Consider the following 20,052-nt stretch of genomic DNA (forward strand, 5'->3'; position numbering starts at 1 on the left):
AAACTTTGTCTTCCAGGCACGATCACTTTATATCTAGTAGTCTTAGTTCGTCATCCCCGTCTTTGTTTGATGGAGCCGTGATTAGTACTGTAACTACAGCTACAAAAAAACATTTCTCAATTATATTAAATCTCCTGGGAATATTGCTTAAGAAAGATAATCTTAACCAGGACACAAGGTAACTGAGTAATATTTAATGTTAATAATTCCTAACTTTAAAAAAAAAAAAAAAATATATATATATATAATCAACCTCAGAGAGGGAAGGAGAGGGGGAGAGAGATAGAAACATCAATGATGACAGAGAATCATTGATGGGTTGCCTCCTGAACGCTCCTTCCTGGGGATTGAGCCTGCAACCTGGGCATGTGCCCTGACCAGGAATCGAACCCAGGACCCTTCAGTCTGCAGGCTGATGCTTTATCCACTTGAGCCAAACTGGCGAGAGCACTTTTTATTAATTTGACTTCATGGTTTGAGAGTAAGGAATGAAGATTTTTGAGATGGGGTAGAGCAACTTCTTCATTATGAAGCGCTTTAAAATTTGGTGGTGGTGTTTAATCTGGGATTTCTTATTCTTTTTCAAAAGAATCATATGAATCCCAATGTTTTATGGATAAACATATTTATATAGATTTTTTTTAAAGACATGCAATTTTTGACAGATTTCTAAAGTTTCAATTGTTTCCTATTGCTTGAGATATTTAAAAAACCAAAAGCAAACTAATGTAAGAAGTGGAGATTTTTAACATTGAGTTTATCTTTTGTAATGTAAAAATCACAGTGCATTTTGTATTTCAGGAAACTGTTAATGACTTGGGCTTTGGAAGTGGCTGTTTTAATGAAGAAGTCTGAAACATATGCACCTTTATTCTCTCTTCCATCTTTCCATAAATTTTGCAAAGGCCTTTTAGCCAACAGTAAGTTTCTGTGCTTCTTTTAATTTTGTTAACACTTAGAAAGGGATCATTGGTAATGGGAGATAGTCACTTAAGTACTTTCACGTCCTAAAATGTATAATCTCCATTTTAATGAGCGATGGATAATCTGTTTTAGTTTTTTCTTTATTCTTAATATGTCAAAAATAAGTAGTTTTAGGTGTTTAAGTGGTTGTCACATTTTAAAGCTTTTGTGATGTTATATGCTTCATGAACTTTTAAAATTTCCTTCAGAAAAAGATTTGGGTAAAGACTAGCCACTCTTAAGTATCATTTTCCCAAATGTTAGTGCCAGTGAGAATTCTAGGCACAGGCAGAGCTTACTCCATAGTAGGCGCTCACTGTTTGTTTAATGTCAGAAAATTATGATATGCTGGCATAGAAATTCCTTTGGCAAGCTGAAAATAACTCTTAATTTTTTAATAGCTCTTGTTGAAGATGTGAATATCTGTCTGCAAGCATGCAGCAGTCTCCATGCATTGTCCTCTTCTTTGCCAGATGATCTTTTACAGAGGTATGGACTAAAGATCCTATCTTTTGACCCTAGCCCTAATGACTTGGAAATATTGCCACACCTATATCATCTGTTCCATTTTTTCACAGGTGTGTGGATGTTTGCCGTGTTCAGTTAGTTCACAGTGGGACTCGCATTCGGCAAGCATTTGGAAAGCTGTTGAAGTCAGTTCCTTTAGATGTTGTCCTGAGGTATAACAGTTTTGTTGGGACAAAGACATTCCACTGTTTTTATTGCCTAATATAGTTTAGGAAAAGATAAATCACCTATTAGTGAACTAATGTCACATCTTGTATAGCACTTCTCAGTGATTGAAGAGAGAGAAGCTCACAATATTTAGTGTAGAGTAATTCATGTAATTCCAAAATGTTTCTTAGTATTTCAGTTATTTGAAAAACTAAACTGCAATCGTATTGTTTTGATTAAGTTATTGTTTTGATTAAGTTTAAGAGCTAGAAATTTCAGAGTTGTAATAACATTCTGTTTTTTAAAGCCTCGATTTTATTTTTTTACTTCCAAATTTAGTTAGCAAGGAAATGGCCCATTTATATAGTATGTACTAATCTTTTGATTAAAACATTTTGCATGACAGTGACTTTATTTTCTGTCTACAGCAATAACAATCACACCGAAATTCAAGAAATTTCTTTGGCATTGAGAAGTCACATGAGTAAAGCACCAAGTAATACATTCCACCCGCAAGATTTCTCTGATGTTATTAGTTTTATTTTGTATGGGAACTCTCATAGAACAGGGTGAGATATTTATTTGACTCTTTAACTGGGGAAAGTAACATACTTAAATATCTTGGCCCTATGCCTACTTTTGAGGAGAAAATGTCAGGATTGGTATAAATGATATTATAAAATGGGTTATTTTAGTTTTCAATAGGAACCATTACTTTGAAATTAGCATTTGGATAAAAAAAAAAAATAGCCTTTGAAATTGAGAGATGAAATGGTTGCCAGTTAACTGATCTAAACTTGTCATCAGTGCTTTGGGCAGGGGTTTGGGGGAATAGACATTCTGGAGATGCTTAGTTGGAGTTAATGTTTTAGTTTGTGATAGCCAGATTGTCTTTGAGCCTTTTATCCTAATTATCCATCCATACCACACCTCCATCCTGTTTTGACTGTAGCAGACCTCCTCAAAATGAGAGGTGGGGTATAATGCTTCTCAAACTCGCAGTTTTGCCTTTTTGGGATAGGAGAAATTGTAGCTCCCTGCTTCCATTCCCCTTGTAATTTTTATTATTATTAAAATGAAGTTGTCATTGTCTGTTAAATATGAAACTACTTTTCCCAGGAAGGACAATTGGTTAGAAAGATTGTTCTATAGCTGCCAGAGACTGGATAAGCGTGACCAATCAACAATTCCCCGCAATCTTCTAAAGACAGATGCCGTCCTTTGGCAGTGGGCTATTTGGGAAGCAGCACAGTTCACTGTCCTTTCTAAGTTGAGAACCCCACTGGGCAGAGCTCAAGATACCTTCCAGACAATTGAAGGTAATTGGCTATTCTTTTGCAAACATTGTGATGTAAATACTTTCAATCCTTATATTAAGAATTTTTAAGTTTATTTTTTAGATATGTTTGTTAGGTAAGCTTTCATTGAATAATTGTGTTGGTAACAGTATGGTTATCTGTTTTTGTTTAAAAATTTAAGGGATTTGTCTTGGCTGGTTTGGCTCAGTGCATAGAGCGTTGGCCTGTGGACTGAAGAGTCCTAGGTTCCATTCTGGTCAAGGGCACAAGCCCATCTTGTGGGCTCGATCCCCAGTTGGGGTTGTGTAGGAGGCAGCCAATCAATGATTCTCTTTCATGATTAGTGTTTCCATCTCTCTTCCTTTCTGAAATCAAGAAAAATATATTTTTTGAAAATTTTAAGGGATTTGTATGGGAAAAATACTTTCTCCCCAAAAATAAATTCTTTTATATTGAGAGTTTTGTTTTTAAATCATGGCTATACAGAGGAAACTTGATAAATGTGAATTTTTGAAAATATCTCCAAGTACTTCTTCTCTTTTTAAAGATTTCTTTTCAGTATGGAATGTTGTCTTTGCTTTTAGGTATTATTAGAAGTCTCGCGGCTCACACATTAAATCCTGATCAAGATGTTAGTCAGTGGACAACTGCAGACAATGATGAAGGCCACAGTAGCAATCAGCTTAGACTTGTTCTTCTTCTACAGTATTTGGAAAATTTGGAAAAGTTAATGTATAATGCATATGAGGGATGCGCTAATGCACTAACATCCCCTCCCAAGGTTAGTTTCAATGAGCTAAGTGTTGCTCTGTAGCAATTTCATGGTCAAACCTGGTAGTGTGTGCAGAGCCAACTTCACAGTAGACTTGTATATTTGTTGTATGTGTGTTTGAGATATTTGAACCTATAATTTGAACCTATTTTCTCTTTATTCTATAGGTCATTAGAACTTTTTTCTATACCAATCGTCAAACTTGCCAAGACTGGCTGACTCGGATTCGACTCTCCATCATGAGAGTTGGATTGTTGGCAGGTCAGCCTGCTGTGACAGTGAGACATGGCTTTGACTTGCTTTCAGAAATGAAGACAAATCTATCTCAGGTAAAGTGGTGTATTTGGACTTAATTTTAAATCTGTTGATTGGAAAAACTTGGGTTTAATTCCTCTGCTATTATTTAATTCATGGGTAAAATGAAACCTTTTATTCATTTTCAAAGTTTTTAATCTAATGTTTCATAAAAGCAATAACTTCCAAAGTCACTTATTCATATTTTGGACTTAGAACATGTCAAAATATGCATTATTTATACATAAGGTTGGAACATTAAAGGTAATTCTAAGAAATTTGTCTATAGAAGAAATAATTTTTATAAGTCATAATGATAATAGTATTATGCATAGAAAAGTATATGTAAATTGTGATGTATGCAAAAGTATATATAATAATGTTGCAATGTATGGGGAAAGTGCTGGGTTGTAAGTGGGCTCAATAAGTGGGATCTAAATATAGCAAATGTTTGTTAATGAAGGTAACGTCAGGTAATATTCAGAGACATGAAATTAATCATCTTTTAATTCATGTTTACATTTAATTTGGCTTTTATTTACTTTTTGTGTTACTCCTACAGGTGCAATAGTTTAAATATTGGGGAACTTTTTATTTTGTAAAGATTAACACCCATGTGATATTAAGGTTCTGTCAGTCACCTTTTGTAGCTACATTATTTATTACATTTTAAGAATTGTAACCTAAATAATGTAATATCATGGTTGTTAAAATAATTGTTAAGTACCTTTGACCTTAAATAGGTTTTGATTATGACCAGTAGTTGTAAATTTAGAAGAGATTTGAATTTCAAATGTATTGATGTCTGAGTTTAATTTTTCTGAGTGCCATTTTCAGGGAAATGAATTGGAAGTAACCATCATGATGGTGGTAGAAGCACTGTGTGAACTTCATTGTCCTGAAGCAATACAGGGAATTGCTGTCTGGTCATCTTCCATTGTTGGGAAAAATCTTCTCTGGATTAACTCAGTGGCCCAACAGGCTGAAGGAAGGTAAGCTGGATGGAAGGAAATGGGTGATAGAATTTCTTTATGTTTAAATCATTGGTATTATTGGCTAACATAGTATTGAAATGCTAAAACAGCTTTGATCAGTTTTAGCAGTTGGAGCTTGCTTATAAATCATTATACTAGGGCACATCTTCAGTCTGTCTTTAGTAGCAAAACTTAGGTGTCTTTCTTACTTGTGAATTAACAGGAATTCTTCCTTAAAACAAGATCTTCCAATTATTTGGTTTATATATTTTTTTGAACTTGATCCTTAATTAATAACCTTTACATCGGTTTGGTACAAATTATCCTTCATGGCTAGAGTAATTGCTTGTTAGCCTTGTACACTCAATATTCAGACTCATTCAATTTCTCTAGATAAATGAGCATGTACCATAATCTGTGTACATTGATACAACTTTATCAGATCTGTAAAATGTAGGGGAAAAAAAGAACTCATAATTCCATCTCCTAATGCTAACTGTAGTTTTCGTGTTTATGCTTTTTTGTTCTTTTTTTCTTCTCATGTCATTTTCTCCCCTCTTGATACAGAAATGGCATTGTTTTTGTTTACCACATGGTTTTGCTTTTTCCACTGAGCAATATTTAAAAAAATACTTTGCCATGTTAAAATATTCTACAATATGATTTTTAATGTCATGGTTATATTTATATGTGAATATACCTGAATTTAACATCCCTGTAATTGAGCAATAAAGTTGTTTCTGTTGTTTGTTTTTTACTACACCTTTTTAAAAAAATTTTTTTTTATTGATTTCAGAGAGGAAGGGAGAAGGATAGAGAGGAAACATCAGTGATGAGAAAGAATCATTGAATGACTGCCTCCTGCATGCCCCTACTGGGGATCGAGGCTGCAACTGTGGCATGTGCCTTTGACTGGAATAGAACCTGGGACCCTTCAGTCCACAGGCTGATCTATTCACTGAGCCAAATCAACTAGGGCTTTACTACACCTTTTTAATATACCTTGGCATTTAGCTCTTTGCTCAGAGTTGTGATTATTTTCTTTGAATTCATTTCTACAAGCTGATTTACTAGAAGAAAGGCTATAGATCTAAGAAAGGGTATGATACATACTCTTATTAAGTTACCCTCAGAAGTTTACCGGTTTTCCAATTCAAATCCCTAACAATAGAATAATTGTGAACCTTTGTGAACACTGAGGGTCACTGAAAAACAAGAACCCGTTCACCATCATCAATGAAAGTATTTGTTTTATTTTACATTGCCTTTTTTTATTTTTATTTTTATTTTTTTTTTAATTAAAAAAATATTTTTTATTGATTTTTATGGAGAGAGGGAGAGAGTCATCAATGCTGAGAGACAATCACTGATCAGCTCCTTCCTGTGTGCCCCAAACTGGGATCCAAGCCTACAACCCAGGCATGTGCCCTTGAACTATGACCTGGTTAATGGGTAGACTCAACCACTGACCCACACTACCTGGGCTACATTGCTTTATTAATGGTTAATAGTAAAACTTATCCCTCTGTGTTATATTGACCATTTGTGATTTTTGAAAACCCAGATTAAGTTTTCATAGTCATTTTTTTTCTTTATTGATCTGTGAAATTTTAATATGCACTAAGATTATTGATGCTATTTAATTACTTGACTTGTAATTTGCTTTAATGTTTCTAGTGGGGGTTTTTTATACCCAGAAGTTTCAGGTTATTATCTTATTAGATCTGTTACTTTATGGATTCTTTTCTTGTATTTATTCTTCTATTAACCTTTGTATACATTTAGATCAGATATTTATCCCAGTATTTTCTGTTATTTTTTGCTATCTTTTTTTTTTTTTATTTAACATCATAAATTATTTTCAGTTGAGAGGGAAGAGATCCAATTTTTTGCACGCCCTATGCAAAATAATCAACTAATTATCTAGCTCAGTTTATTGAATGATTCATTCCAGTTTTTATGGAAATGAATATGTGGATAATTTAAAAATAAGGCTAACTCAATTTGTGTTTAAGGTTTGAAAAGGCCTCTGTGGAGTACCAGGAGCATCTGTGTGCAATGACAGGGGTTGATTGCTGCATCTCCAGCTTTGACAAATCTGTTCTTACGTTGGCCAATGCTGGGCGAAATAGCGCCAGCCCAAAGCATTCTCTAAACGGTGAGTAGTCAACATTTAAATAAAAGTAGCCATCAAATAATTTATACTGATGATTTTATTGCATGCTTTTAAATTTCTGCACTCTGAAATATTCATAACTGCTCTGGATCTCTCTGTATGTATTATAAAATACTTTCAGGTGACTCCAGGAAATCTTTGCTGTCCAAACCACCTGACTCTTCCCCTGAGGTTATAAATTATTTGGGAAATAAAGCATGTGAGTGCTACATTTCAATTGCTGATTGGGCTGCTGTACAGGAATGGCAGAATGCTATCCATGACTTGAAAAAGAGTACCAGCAGTACTTCTCTGAACCTAAAAGCAGATTTCAACTACATAAAGTAAGGATTTTTTTTTTCCAGTTGTAAATTATGATACTTAACCTCATCAAACAAATTTTCGGTAACTTTAAAGGCTTCCTCTGTGGCAGAAAAATGTTGAATTGGTCATATTTACTATTGCAAGATGGTTGCCTCTTGCATGCACCCTGACCAGGACTGGGAAACCTGCAACTGTGCCCTTGACCTGAATTGAAACTGGGACTCTATAGTTTGCATGCCGATACTCTATCCACTGAGCCAAACCAGCTAAAGCGGTAGTGAGCTTTTCTTGAAAGTCTAGAGGAAGAAGCTGTGGCTGAAGTAGAATATTCTGTTTATTTTAAATATTTGTGAGATTAAGTGTTCCTTTATACAAAGGGGGAGGAGACACTAGAAAGCAGAGGTTGAAGAAACAGGGTAAAGAATGTTGAGTAAAGGATTAACTGTACCTCACTTTTTCTGTGCCTCAGGAGATCAGTTAAAGTTAGATACAGATAGTTTGGGGAGTGGTTGGTAGGTTGGGTAAGGGTTGAGGAAATTAAAGCTTGTGGTTTTTGTTCCTTTCTTTCCTTTTCTTTCCTAAGGAGCCAGTCATTAGCTGAAAGTGTGAGGGCATTGTAGAGTATAGTGGGCACAGGGGGAACCTGCCACTGGAGAAGACTTAGACCCTGTAGTGACAGAAGGGGTAAGTGTATTGACAGTTCATCAGCCATACGGGTCACCTGAGAAGCTGGTGATTACATTGAACCAAGCGTGGGGCTTATTAAGGTGGAAGGAGGCACAGTCAAGTGATGTCCATTTACAGGGCTGGATTCAGGCAGCAATGCAGTGAGGGGGACAGGAAAAGATGAGTGATTCACAGAGAAGAGATTAAGAAACTCAATCTTGGTTGGAGAGCAGCTATAATAGGAATGGGAATAGGGTCAAGGATCTGAAAGTAGCAGTGAGGCATTAGAAGGTGAGGGCTCTCATCTTGGCATTGATGTTCCAGGGCTATAGGAGGGAGTTTCAGAGGGTTCATCATTTTCAGATAACGGAAGGAGGTGGAAAGGAAGACTTCTTTAAAAGAAGAGAAACAGGTTCAATGAAACATAGTAGGAAAGGTAGAGGGAGAGAGGAGGGGTGTCAGCAGTAAATGATGGTATGACCAGTAAAATAAAAATAATAGAGACCTTCAGCATCTTGGGCTTTAGATAATGGGTGAGGTCTTATAGGATGTCTGGTGATAGCTTGAGGAGAACTAGATGTTGAAGTTGCCCTGCAGAAGCCCACTGCCAGTTTGTTGGGGCCTCAATGAAAATAGGCACATGCAAAAAGAGGAAGGCGACATGGAGGGGTGAGCATGCTAAACTGAATAATAAAGCTGTGACTTTCTGGTTTGCCAGTCCAATTTTAGTGCTAATTAAGATGGTAGTCAGTCTTCAAAATAAAAATGAAATGGTAGCCTCTATGGAAAGAGCTTCATTAAAAGAATGCTATGTTAATTTTGCTGTCTTTGTTTTAGAATTTTTAAATTTTTTTTAATGGTTCCATAGGCTGGATAGGGTGTAATACAAGCTAACCAATATTTTAATTACAGATCACTAAGCAGTTTTGAGTCTGGAGAATTCGTTGAATGTACTGAGCAATTAGAATTGTTACCAGGAGAAAATATCAATCTACTTGCTGGAGGATCAAAAGAAAAAATAGGTATTTGAGATAATTTTAAAATTAAGTATTTTAATTCACAGGTTGTTCAAAATGTTTGGCTTTTAGAATATTTTACTAGGAAATCTGGGAAGTTATTGTATATTAACTTTGGGTCAGAGTTCTATGCAAATCAGCTAATTTAGGATTGTTCTGTTTATTTGGCAATTATTTCCTGTGGTCCTGGATGATGTCCATTTTGTCTTTTAGTTGTATTTTTAATAATTATTAAAATTAAGCAAACTTTAAAAAGGCTATAGTAATACTTTGAAATTTATCTAGCCATTTTGCTTGAAAAATTATGAGTAATGTTTAAGCTAAATATTTTTTGTGCTTGACATCTTGATGTGGTTCATTAAGTTCTTTATCACAACTGAAAGATTTTGTATAATGTGTACTATAGTATTGAGTAATTTGTGTGGTAACATTGATTTGCTAGATTCAGTAAGATTTGCCAAAGTAGCTCTAGATTAACCCCTATAAATAGGTGATTTACTGATTTCTGAGCCTTGAAATGAACTGATTTGGGTGAGTTCTAAATTATAATTTTATATAAAGAATAATTTTCATAGGTATCAGAAGTAGTATTTAATTGTTTGAAACTAATATGAAAGGAGGTATTAATTGATAATTCTTAACACTGTCAAAATATTTTATTACTCGTACATTAAAAGTGAATTAACTTTTAATAAAATCTATTTAACTTATGTAGATATGAAAAAACTGCTTCCCAACATGTTGAGTCCAGATCCAAGGGAACTCCAGAAATCCATTGAAGTTCAGTTGTTAAGAAGCTCTGTTTGTTTGGCAACTGCTTTAAACCATCTAGAACAAGATCAGAAGTGGCAATCTATCACTGAGTAAGTTGAATCCTAAGGAAGTGAATGTGTATTATGTATGTATGTATACTTCACAACAAATACATGTACTCTGGTGGGGTGAGGCAGTTAACAGAGCACGACAGTGCTAGTCGTGATAGATTCATTTAGTTGTAGAAGGTTGTATAATGCCACTTGCCAACATATACTAAAGTTGAAAGTAAATAAAATATAAACACCCCCCCTCCCAAAAGTAAATGCCCTGACTTGCTTATATCATTTTACTAAAGAGCAGGCCAGTAAAATGATATATTGGCCTGCTCTTTAGGATGCCAATATGGAAGCATCTTATCAAACTGCTTTATACCCTTTAGTGGTTACAAGTTGAGAAATCTCATTAATTAATTAATAATAAATATTTTGTTTCAGAAACATGGTAAAGTACTTGAAGCAAACCTCACGTATAGCTATTGGACCACTGAGACTTTCTACTTTGACAGTCTCCCAATCTCTTCCAGTTCTGAGTACCTTACAGCTGTATTGCTCTTTTGCTTTGGAGAACACAGTTTCTAACAGACTTTCTACAGAGGTGTGTATATTTTTACCAGGATATTCTTTGGATCATCAATAGGCACTGATATAGAGCAAAGACTCTTTTTCAATTTTTAAAATAGCATTTGTGGGTTTTGTTGGACAAGCTAGCAAATACAGAAATCTAAAATGCCATTTTTAGGCAGATCTTCATTTGAGAAGTATGTAATGCAGATCGAAGAACCTAAGATACATAATCTTAAGGATGCTAATTGCTTAATTTTTTTCTTTTTCTTGGACAAGATGTTGGTGTACATAAATATTCTATATCTCCCTTGGGCAGATTGTATAAATTTTAGATTTGACTAAAATGAAGACACTCCCTCCTTTTCCCAGATAGATTAAAGTTTAACCAAAGATAAGCTCTTCCCAAGGGAATTATACTAGTAATCTTTGAAAATGTGTTTATGAAGAAATAGTTTTATATGTTTCTGTAATTTAGCTTCTGCTTTACAGTAAATATACTGTTTATTTTTTATAAAAACCGTGTACTTTATTGATAAGTATATTGATAAATTGGATTTACATCCTGAAAAACAATTTTTTTTGGGGGGTAAAACAAAGTTTTCTCTTAGAGTATCTTTTCCTCCTATGATTAGAAGACACAATGAAGAAAGGGTAGAGTTTAATGTATATAAACCTGGAGTAGAGCTGAGGTAGCTGTCCTATGGGGATCTAACTAAACTCAGTCTACAAACATATAAGGAGTCTGTTTCCATTAAAGAGTTTTGGTTTTTCCCTGACAGGACTGTCTGATTCCACTCTTCAGTGAAGCTTTGCGTTCATGTAAACAGCACGATGTGAGGCCATGGATGCAGGCATTAAGATATACCATGTACCAGAGTCAGTTGGTGGATAAGATAAAAGGTAACTAGGTTTATTTAAGAAATGGATTTATTAAGACATAATTTACACATTATAAGTCTAGTTCTTTGAGTTTTAACACATCCTCACCTGTGTAAACAGCAATAAAATAAAAATATAGAACATTTATCTACTCTAAAAGGTTTCCTTATGTCTTTTCCCAGTTATCTCTCCCACCTGCCCATTGCAGGCAACCACTGATTTGCTTTCTATCACTATAGTCTAGTCCTGTCTTCACTAAAGTTTTATATAAATGGAATCATAAAATATGCTCTTTTGTGTCTGACTTGCTTGCTTAGTATTTTATTTTTAAGAGTCACCCATAGTACAAGAATAAGTGTGGTCCTTCCCATTGTTGAGTGGAATCCATTGTATGGATATACCACAATTTGTTTATCTGTTGACCCTTTATGCTTGAGTTCTCTGGTGTTCAGTGCAGTAGGAACTAGGGTTCAGCGCAGTCTGGAGCTTTTATCTCCTTCCCGCTAGAGAACACAAGCAGGCATTCAGCCGCCCCTGCTTCGTCCTCCCCACACACTTGTGTGTGCACCCGTGTCTCCGTACCTCAGGGTTTTATAGCTCCTCTGGTTTTCCTTGTGGTTTTCTCTTTCCTTCTCCTTGTAGAATTTCCAGTCAGTTAGCTTTCCTGTGGTCCTGGATGATGTCCATTTTGTCTTTTAGTTGTATTTTTGAAATTGTTGTGCGAGGCTGCAGTTTAGGTGTTTACCTATGCCGCCATCTTGGTTTCTCCTCTGGCAGCTTCTTATAAGCTGATTGTACATATTGCATTCCTCTGGCATTGCATTGTTGGGGTTGTCAGTATTTAATTTTAGTCCCTACAGAGTGTATATAGTAGTATCTTGTGGTATTTACATTTTCCTGATGAGTAATGATGTTGAGTATCTTTTCATTTGCATAGTGGCCATTGTATATCTTACATTCTGTAAAGTGCTTAGATCTGGTCAATTTTTAATGGTCATAAGACTTGTTTATGTGTTTGGGTATAGATTTTTTATCAGATATAATACACTGTAAATGTTAAGTTTAAACACTCCAAAAGAATAGTAAGAACATTTGTCATTTCTAAGAAAGAATGTCTATCGTGTTAAAGGGATGACAGCAATTTAACTTTACTGCTCTAAAATGGAAAACTTGCCAGAAATCCATTGAATTTTATTAGAAATGTGGTAGCTGAGATTACAAAGTAAATTTGAATGTTAAATTTTAACTAAGCTAATACTGGGGTATGCACTTGCATTGCAGGGTGATTATTGGTAAGTGTGACCTGGGTTTGGGTCTTTAGCCCAGCATTTGTAAATTGGAGTACCTTAGGGCAATTCATTAAACTTCTGAGTCACTTTCTTTTTTGGTTATGGTGATTGTGCCGCACTGATGTAATTCTTTGTAAGGATTTGTAGGAGATGAGATAAGGTTTATAAAAGCCCTTGCACAGAGCATGACATATAATAGGACTCTAAATATCTCCTTTTCTATCCTTATTGAACATGTTTTAAAATTGGAAAGGAAAAGTCAGTAATGCAATAGTTGTATTAATGAAAGATGCTTAGATGACCTAGTTTGCTTAAGGGAGAGATGAATTTGGATGAGGTTGAGATTGGAATGGAAAGCAAAGCAACAGTGCCTTAAATGCCACATTCAGTTTTGGCTTTGTCAGAAGGGCAGTGCGAGGCCATTGAAGGGAAGGGAAGTGTTCCCTGTGTAAGATTGCTTCAGTTGCAGGTTGGAGAATGGATTAGAAGAGGGTAAGATTGGAGGCAAAGGTACCACTTTGGCTGAAGTTGCTGCCAGAGGTAGCACTGGGGACAGGAAAAAGTAGATGTGATATGAGGGTTGAAAATAAAGTCTAAGATTACTGCCCGGACCTGTTCAAGTAGTCAGGTTGATTATGTGCCTTTCCTTGAGACAGTGAAAACAGGAGAAGGAAATAAAAGGTTTGAAGATGGAAAATGGGTTTCACTTAAATTAAAATGCATTTGAAAAACCTGATTGTAGATGTTGGTAAGCTAGAGGAACTGAGATGTCTGGTGTGGCTAGGGATAAAGATTCAAGGGTCATCATATTGGTATTGTAATAGAAGCCGCAGGAGCAGGTACTATTATTCAGGGGCAGTTTGTAGAGTGAGAAGGGGAGAATGCCTTAGGACGGACCTGAGAACACCAACTTGCATGGATGAGTAGTGGAGGAGAAGGATTCTTCAGGAAGGTAGGGATAAACCAGGAGAGAATGGCAGGGGGCACTTATACAGGAAGGAGGGAAGGTGTAGCCTTACCCTCATTCCCCACCCTTTGGCCTAGGTTCTTTACTTTAAAAATTCAGAAATCAAAAGGCTAAATTTCTTATAGTGAATGGTTTTTACTTTTGTCTACTTTTTTGTGTATGTTAATTTCAGCAGGTGTTTATTGTTTATTGTATGCCAAGCACTATGCTGACTGCTGGGGATTTAAAGAAGGTGAAAAAAATGAGTTTTTATTATTTATGTAGGCAAGAGTTGGGGAAGAATTTTTTGGTTGTGTTTCTGTGAAATCTGGGACTAGACCCACCAGGGACTAATAAAATGTTTTCTTCTTTCCAGAACAAACAATTCCAATTAGAAGCCATCTCATGGAATTAGGTCTCACAGCAGCAAAATTTGCTAGAAAACGGGGGAATGTGTCACTTGCAACAAGACTGCTGGCACAGTGTAGTGAGGTTCATCTGGGAAAGACCACCACTGCACAGGATTTAGTCCAGCATTTTAAAAAACTATCAACTCAAGGTCAAGTGGATGAAAAATGGGGGCCTGAACTTGACATTGAAAAAACCAAATTGCTACATACAGCAGGTGAGTAAAAATGAATTATGCTAAATACACAACTATGATTATGGTATGAAACACAACTACTGTGTATGGTATGTATTAGATAGTAGCAGAAATGGTGATTTTTTTTTTTTTCCTCAGCTGTTGCAGAACATTTGAAACCTAAATAAGAATTTATGTGTATTGATTTATCTCTGTAAATTAGTACTTTTAAAAGAAGTAATTTTGTTACCGGTTATTAAAATAAAACACTTTAAGATATTATTGGTTATCACTGAATTTACATGTTTTTAAAAGTTCATGTACCCCAAAATGTCCTTGTTTGCTTTGAAGGCTTCTAAGAGCTTGTTTTTTGGTTTTCTATAGGCCAGTCAACACATGCAATGGAAATGTTGAGTTCCTGTGCCATATCTTTTTGCAAGTCTGCCAAAGCTGAATATGCAGTTGCCAAGTCAATTCTGACATTGGCTAAATGGATCCAGGCAGAATGGAAAGAAATTTCAGGGCAGCTAAAACAGGTTTACAGAGCTCAGCAACAGCAGAACTTCACAGGTCTTTCTACTTTGTCTAAAAACATACTCACTCTAATAGAACTGTCATCAGCTAATACAGTGGATGAAGAGTATCCTCGGATTGAGAGTGAATCTACAGGTAGGATTTTTTTCTCGTACTAGCTTTAAAATATTAATGTTAAAAGTTATTGTGCCCCCTGTTATAAACTTTACAATGTTAGTTGTCCAGCCTGTGTGGCTCGGTTGTTGAGTGTCGACCCATGAACCAAGAGGTTACCCATTTGATTCCTGGTCAGGGCACATGCCCGGTTTGTGGGCTTGATCCCCAGTAGTGGGTATGCAGGAGGTAGCCGATCGATGTTTCTATCTCTATCTTCCTCCCTCTCTCTCTAAAATTAATAAAGTTTACAATGTTACGCTGACTGTAATTGGCCACAAAAAGTGTCTCTGGAAATTTAGTATGTTATATTGCCTAGAAGTAACTAAAACACATTCCTTTAATATCTAATGCCACTGTGGAAGTCATTGAACTCTGCTCCCCAGGCCATACTCCCCACCTTCCCATTAACAGTGCTCTTATGAACTTAAATGTTTTTGCTGGCAGTCAGATTCTGTCCCAGATAACTCAAATTTTTTGTCACACAAGAAGAAGCAAAAAAGATATGAAATAGTAGTTTGTGATCCCCTTGACTGGTGGAGTACAGGAATTACAGAAAGATTCAAGTTTCACATCCTGACACTAGTGTTAGTAACAGAAAGGTGCCTGACAGATAGGATAGTTAATTCATTCAACATTTGAGCGGTACCATTGTCCCGTTTTTATAGATAAGGAGGTAATTAACCTCTTTGCTGAACATGAGAATGTACTTTCATTTTGTTGCTGTGAAGCCTAGCATCTTAATTACTTAACAGTCTTATATTTATAATGTGTGTTTTATAGGGCCTTGATATTCATAAGGGGTATTTCTTTATAAGTCTTCACATTGGCAAATGACACTAAAACAGGCGGTATTTTTACTTTTAAACTGGGAATAAAGTTATGGCTGGTTTTGCTCAGTGGATAGCGCGTCATCCTGTGGACCGAAGGGTCCCAGGTTTGATTCTGGTCAAGGGCACATGCCGGTGGTTGCCAGCTTGATCCCTAGTGCAGAAGGCAGCCGATCAGTGATTCTCTTTCATCATTGATGTTTCTATCTCTCCCCTCTCCCTTCCTCTCTGAAATCAATAAAAATATATTTAAAAAAAAAAATAAAAATAAACTGGGAATAAAGATATTTTCTTTGTTTAGATTTTGGGGAAGTTGAGAAATATAAAAAAGTTGCATGAAGGGAGAGATGGAACTATTTGCATTAACTGTTGCAGACACTTCATACTTCACTTAAAGTGGATAATGACAGCTAATAATCTTGCTAAAAGTGTTGTTTGTATAATGAACTCTTTTTATGAAAATAAATGTAATTTTACTTACAAAAAAAATTATATTCACCTTATGAATCTCTGAATGAGATTGTATACTCATCATCTTTTATATTCATTTGCCAAAATGTTTAAGCTGAATCTAATTATAAGAAAATATCCATTTAATTACAGAATGCAAGACATTTTACAACATCTGAAACCTGAACTGCTTAAGGTGTTCAATTTTAGCATCATGAAAGACATAAACATATTTTACAGGGTTATAATTTTGGTAGGATTTTTCTAAAAGATAGATATAGAGACAGTAAAGCAACAAGCAAACTGTCAAATTACAACAGGGAGGGTAGGGAGATCTGGGGGAGATGAGAGATCAATCGAAGGACTTGTATACCTGCATATAAGTATAACAAGTGGACACAAAACTCTGGGGAGGGAGGGCATGTAAAGGAGGGGGGGGCAATGATAAGATATGTACACAGATAATAATTTAATAATTTTAAAAAACAATTTGGGATACAAAAAAGTGTATTTTTATTGATTCTAAAGAGAGGAAGGGAGAGGGAGATAGAAACATCAATCATGAGAAAGAATCATTGATCAGCTTTGCCTACTACTGGAGATCGAGCCTGCAAGCTGCAACCTGCAACCCAAGGCTTGTGCCCTGACTGGGAATTGAATCGTGATCTCCTAGTTCATAGGTCCACACTCAACCACTGAGCAACACCAGCCAGGCTACAAGGTTATAATTTTAAGTTTACTTGCAAAGCTGAGTGGTTCATCTCAACATATTAGCCTTTTAAAAAATAATACAAATAAATGTTTTATCAAATTATGTACTACAGTATTGTGGAACTTACTGGTTTTAATGTTTAAAAAAAAAAAAGAATCTATGAATGTAACATTGCTGATTACTTTCATTATTTTTTTTCTTCATGGCAGTACATATTGGGGTTGGAGAACCTGACTTCATTTTGGGACAGTTGTATCACCTGTCTTCAGTACAAGCACCCGAAGTAGCCAAATCTTGGGCAGCCTTGGCTAGTTGGGCTTATAGGTGGGGCAGAAAGGTGGTTGACAATGCCAGGTATGTATGTTGAAATGTGTAATTTATTTAATGCATTGCAAAATAGAGGTTTAAAATGTCTGCTGAAGTTTTGGTAGCTGAAATACCGATTACTTGTTTATTTTTATAGTCAGGGAGAAGGCGTTCGTCTGCTGCCTAGAGAAAAATCTGAAGTTCAGAATCTGCTTCCAGACACTATAACTGAAGAAGAAAAAGAGAGAATATATGCTATTCTTGGTCAGGCTGTGTGTCGGCCAGCAGGCATTCAGGTAAGGAAAACATGATACAGTATTTGGGGGAAATAGTGTCAAGGTCACTGCTCTAATTCATTCGTTTTGAAGTTGATTACATATAGTTGATTTAGTGTTTTATTTCAAATAAATCTTTTGGTTTTTAAGATTAAAGTGAGTTAATAGCTTTCTGATTTTTTGCGAAATCAACTCAGTTCCTTGGGGTCCTCTTAAAAAAAGGTGAAATTTCATTTTATATAAAGTAGATTACTCTTGAAATGCAGTTCTGATCAGAAATTAGGATCTTAACATAGACTTGACAGCTTTTGAAATATGCTGGTGCCTGAGCCCCACCCCAGATATTATGGATGGAATGTATGTATGCACATGTGTGCATGTGTAGTTAAGCTTAGGTGATTTCAATATACAGCTAGAGTTGAAAACCAATGGACTAGATTATCTGTAGGATTTACCTCTCCTACCCCTTCAAAAGTTATAACTATTAAATATTTAGTTGCAAACTTTAAAAGTTTGGATTTTATTGATTCTGTTCTTCTTACTCTAGATCTGGGGTGGGGAATATCCGACCTGCATACCATATAAGGCCCGCAAAATCATTGGTCTCACTCTGCCAAGGCTTTGGGGATGAGTTAATTAAATGTTTGACTAAATATAGCAGGCTGATTTTTAAGTCAATAATTTTGTGTTACCCAAGAATGATGTTATAAATATCCAAATGGCCACTGGCAGAAAAAAGCTTCCCACTCCTGCCTAGACTTTAGCATATATCATTGTCTGCCAATGCCTATCATGTGCATGCGGTGCTGTGCAGGGAGTAAGGTCTAGTGTGACTTTATTCTGGGTACCTTCAGCCTTTTGAACAGATTGTTTCCTTTTCTGCAGGCAGAATATTACATTGTAACTTAGAACATTTAAAAGCCCAAAATCAGTCTTTAGTCTTTCAGAGATGCTTATATCTCCTTAGCTACAATAATATACCATAAGGAGAAACATATTGACGTTTAGCCTGTATAATACTAAATATGGAGTAGTTTAGTCTTTCATAATGAAACAAATATTTTCATTTGACATGAAAATCAGATACTGTTCTTTTCAATTTGTATTATAAATAGCATTTTATGCCCAATTTTTATTTAGGATGAAGATATAACACTTCAGATAACAGAAAGTGAAGATAATGAGGAAGATGACATGGTTGATGTTATCTGGCGTCAGTTAATATCAAGCTGCCCATGGCTGTCAGAACTTGATGAAACTGCAACAGAAGGAGTTATCAAAGTGTGGAGGAAAGTTGTGGATAGAATCTTCAGCCTATACAAATTGTCTTGCAGTGCATATTTTACTTTCCTTAAACTCAATGCTGGTCAGGTAGGTCACACAGTCTTCTCTTTTAGCAAAATTTGACAATTTTTTTTCTAATAGACAAAAACAGTATTCTGAATTATTTATTTCTTCCTTTTGTCTTTTACCCTAGATTCCTTTAGATGAAGATGATCCAAGGCTACATTTAAGTCACAGAGTAGAGCAGAGCACTGATGATGTGATCGTGATGGCCACCTTGCGATTGCTCAGGCTGCTGGTGAAGCATGCCGGCGAGCTTAGGCAATATCTAGAACACGGCTTGGAAACAACACCTACTGCTCCGTGGAGAGGTGATAGTCTAAAAAATGTCTCAGCAAAAATTATTTCTGGGTAGGACAGCTAAGGCAATAAAAAAGTAGAAGTTCCTTCTTTATATCTACTATTTCCAGTGTTACAGAATGGATACATTAGTTCTTATGACATCCTGAGCTGCTGTTTTACCACTTCCCTCTCACTTTTCAGAAGAAAGGAAAGCAGAAAGGCAGAAGCTTTTTATGTACAAAATGAATTTTGGAGAGAGTGGTTAAAATTAAGTTCCAAAACATTTTATATGCTCTGTGGAATCTTAAAAACAAAATAAATTAATGAAATAGGCACATAGATAGGGAAAGTAGACCAGTGGTTGCCAGAGGAAAGGGGTGTCCTGGGTATAAAACATAAAGGGATTTAGAAGTACAAATTGGTAGTTCCAAAATAGTCTTGGGGATATATAGTCAATATCAATAAAATTGCAATAATTATGTATGGTGCCAGATGAGTTCTGGGAATACTTTGTAGAGTATATGATTGCCTAAACTATTGTGCTGTATACCTGCAACTAAATCAAAACAATATTGAAAGTATTAAATTGTAATTGAAAAAATAATGTCATATACCCCTTTGTAAAAATTATCTCTGCCTTCTTAGAGATAATTTTTACAAAGTTATAAAATACATTTCTCTAGAATAATTTTGAGTTGCTCACAGAAAATACATTTCTCTAGAATAATTTTGAGTTGCTCTAGATTTTTATTATAGCTCTGTACCCTAACCACACTGGGAAAGCAAGGGGTATTGTGTATAACCCTAGCCAGTCTTGCTCAGTAGTTAGAGCACCAGCCTGAGGACTCAAAGGTTTGATTCTGGTCAAGGGCATGTAACTTGGTTGCAGCCTTGATACCTTGTGCTCATCAAGGCGTGTATGGGAGGCAACCATTGATGTTTGTCTCTTCCCC

At 35.6% G+C, this 20,052-nt stretch overlaps 1 protein-coding gene across 2 annotated transcripts in view; it reads left to right on the forward strand.

The window, feature by feature from the left end:
* SMG1 (SMG1 nonsense mediated mRNA decay associated PI3K related kinase) overlaps positions 1-20,052 on the forward strand; it is a 101,126-nt gene that overhangs the window by 46,063 nt on the left and 35,011 nt on the right. For both annotated transcript variants that reach the window (XM_084880755.1, XM_084880754.1), the window contains 21 exons: positions 17-178; positions 802-920; positions 1,365-1,452; positions 1,542-1,643; positions 2,067-2,207; positions 2,758-2,957; positions 3,521-3,717; positions 3,876-4,037; positions 4,840-4,994; positions 6,992-7,134; positions 7,274-7,475; positions 9,034-9,143; positions 9,853-10,000; positions 10,388-10,547; positions 11,296-11,416; positions 14,007-14,255; positions 14,598-14,882; positions 17,102-17,246; positions 17,356-17,494; positions 18,614-18,844; positions 18,951-19,128. In XM_084880755.1, the coding sequence (XP_084736881.1) occupies positions 17-178; positions 802-920; positions 1,365-1,452; positions 1,542-1,643; positions 2,067-2,207; positions 2,758-2,957; positions 3,521-3,717; positions 3,876-4,037; positions 4,840-4,994; positions 6,992-7,134; positions 7,274-7,475; positions 9,034-9,143; positions 9,853-10,000; positions 10,388-10,547; positions 11,296-11,416; positions 14,007-14,255; positions 14,598-14,882; positions 17,102-17,246; positions 17,356-17,494; positions 18,614-18,844; positions 18,951-19,128 (3,437 nt within the window). The remainder of the gene's footprint in view (positions 1-16; positions 179-801; positions 921-1,364; positions 1,453-1,541; positions 1,644-2,066; positions 2,208-2,757; positions 2,958-3,520; positions 3,718-3,875; positions 4,038-4,839; positions 4,995-6,991; positions 7,135-7,273; positions 7,476-9,033; positions 9,144-9,852; positions 10,001-10,387; positions 10,548-11,295; positions 11,417-14,006; positions 14,256-14,597; positions 14,883-17,101; positions 17,247-17,355; positions 17,495-18,613; positions 18,845-18,950; positions 19,129-20,052) is intronic.

This window comes from Pipistrellus hanaki (genome assembly GCF_964339955.1).
Source record: "Pipistrellus hanaki genome assembly, chromosome: 4".
In the NCBI taxonomy this organism is placed as follows: Eukaryota; Metazoa; Chordata; class Mammalia; order Chiroptera; family Vespertilionidae; genus Pipistrellus; species Pipistrellus hanaki.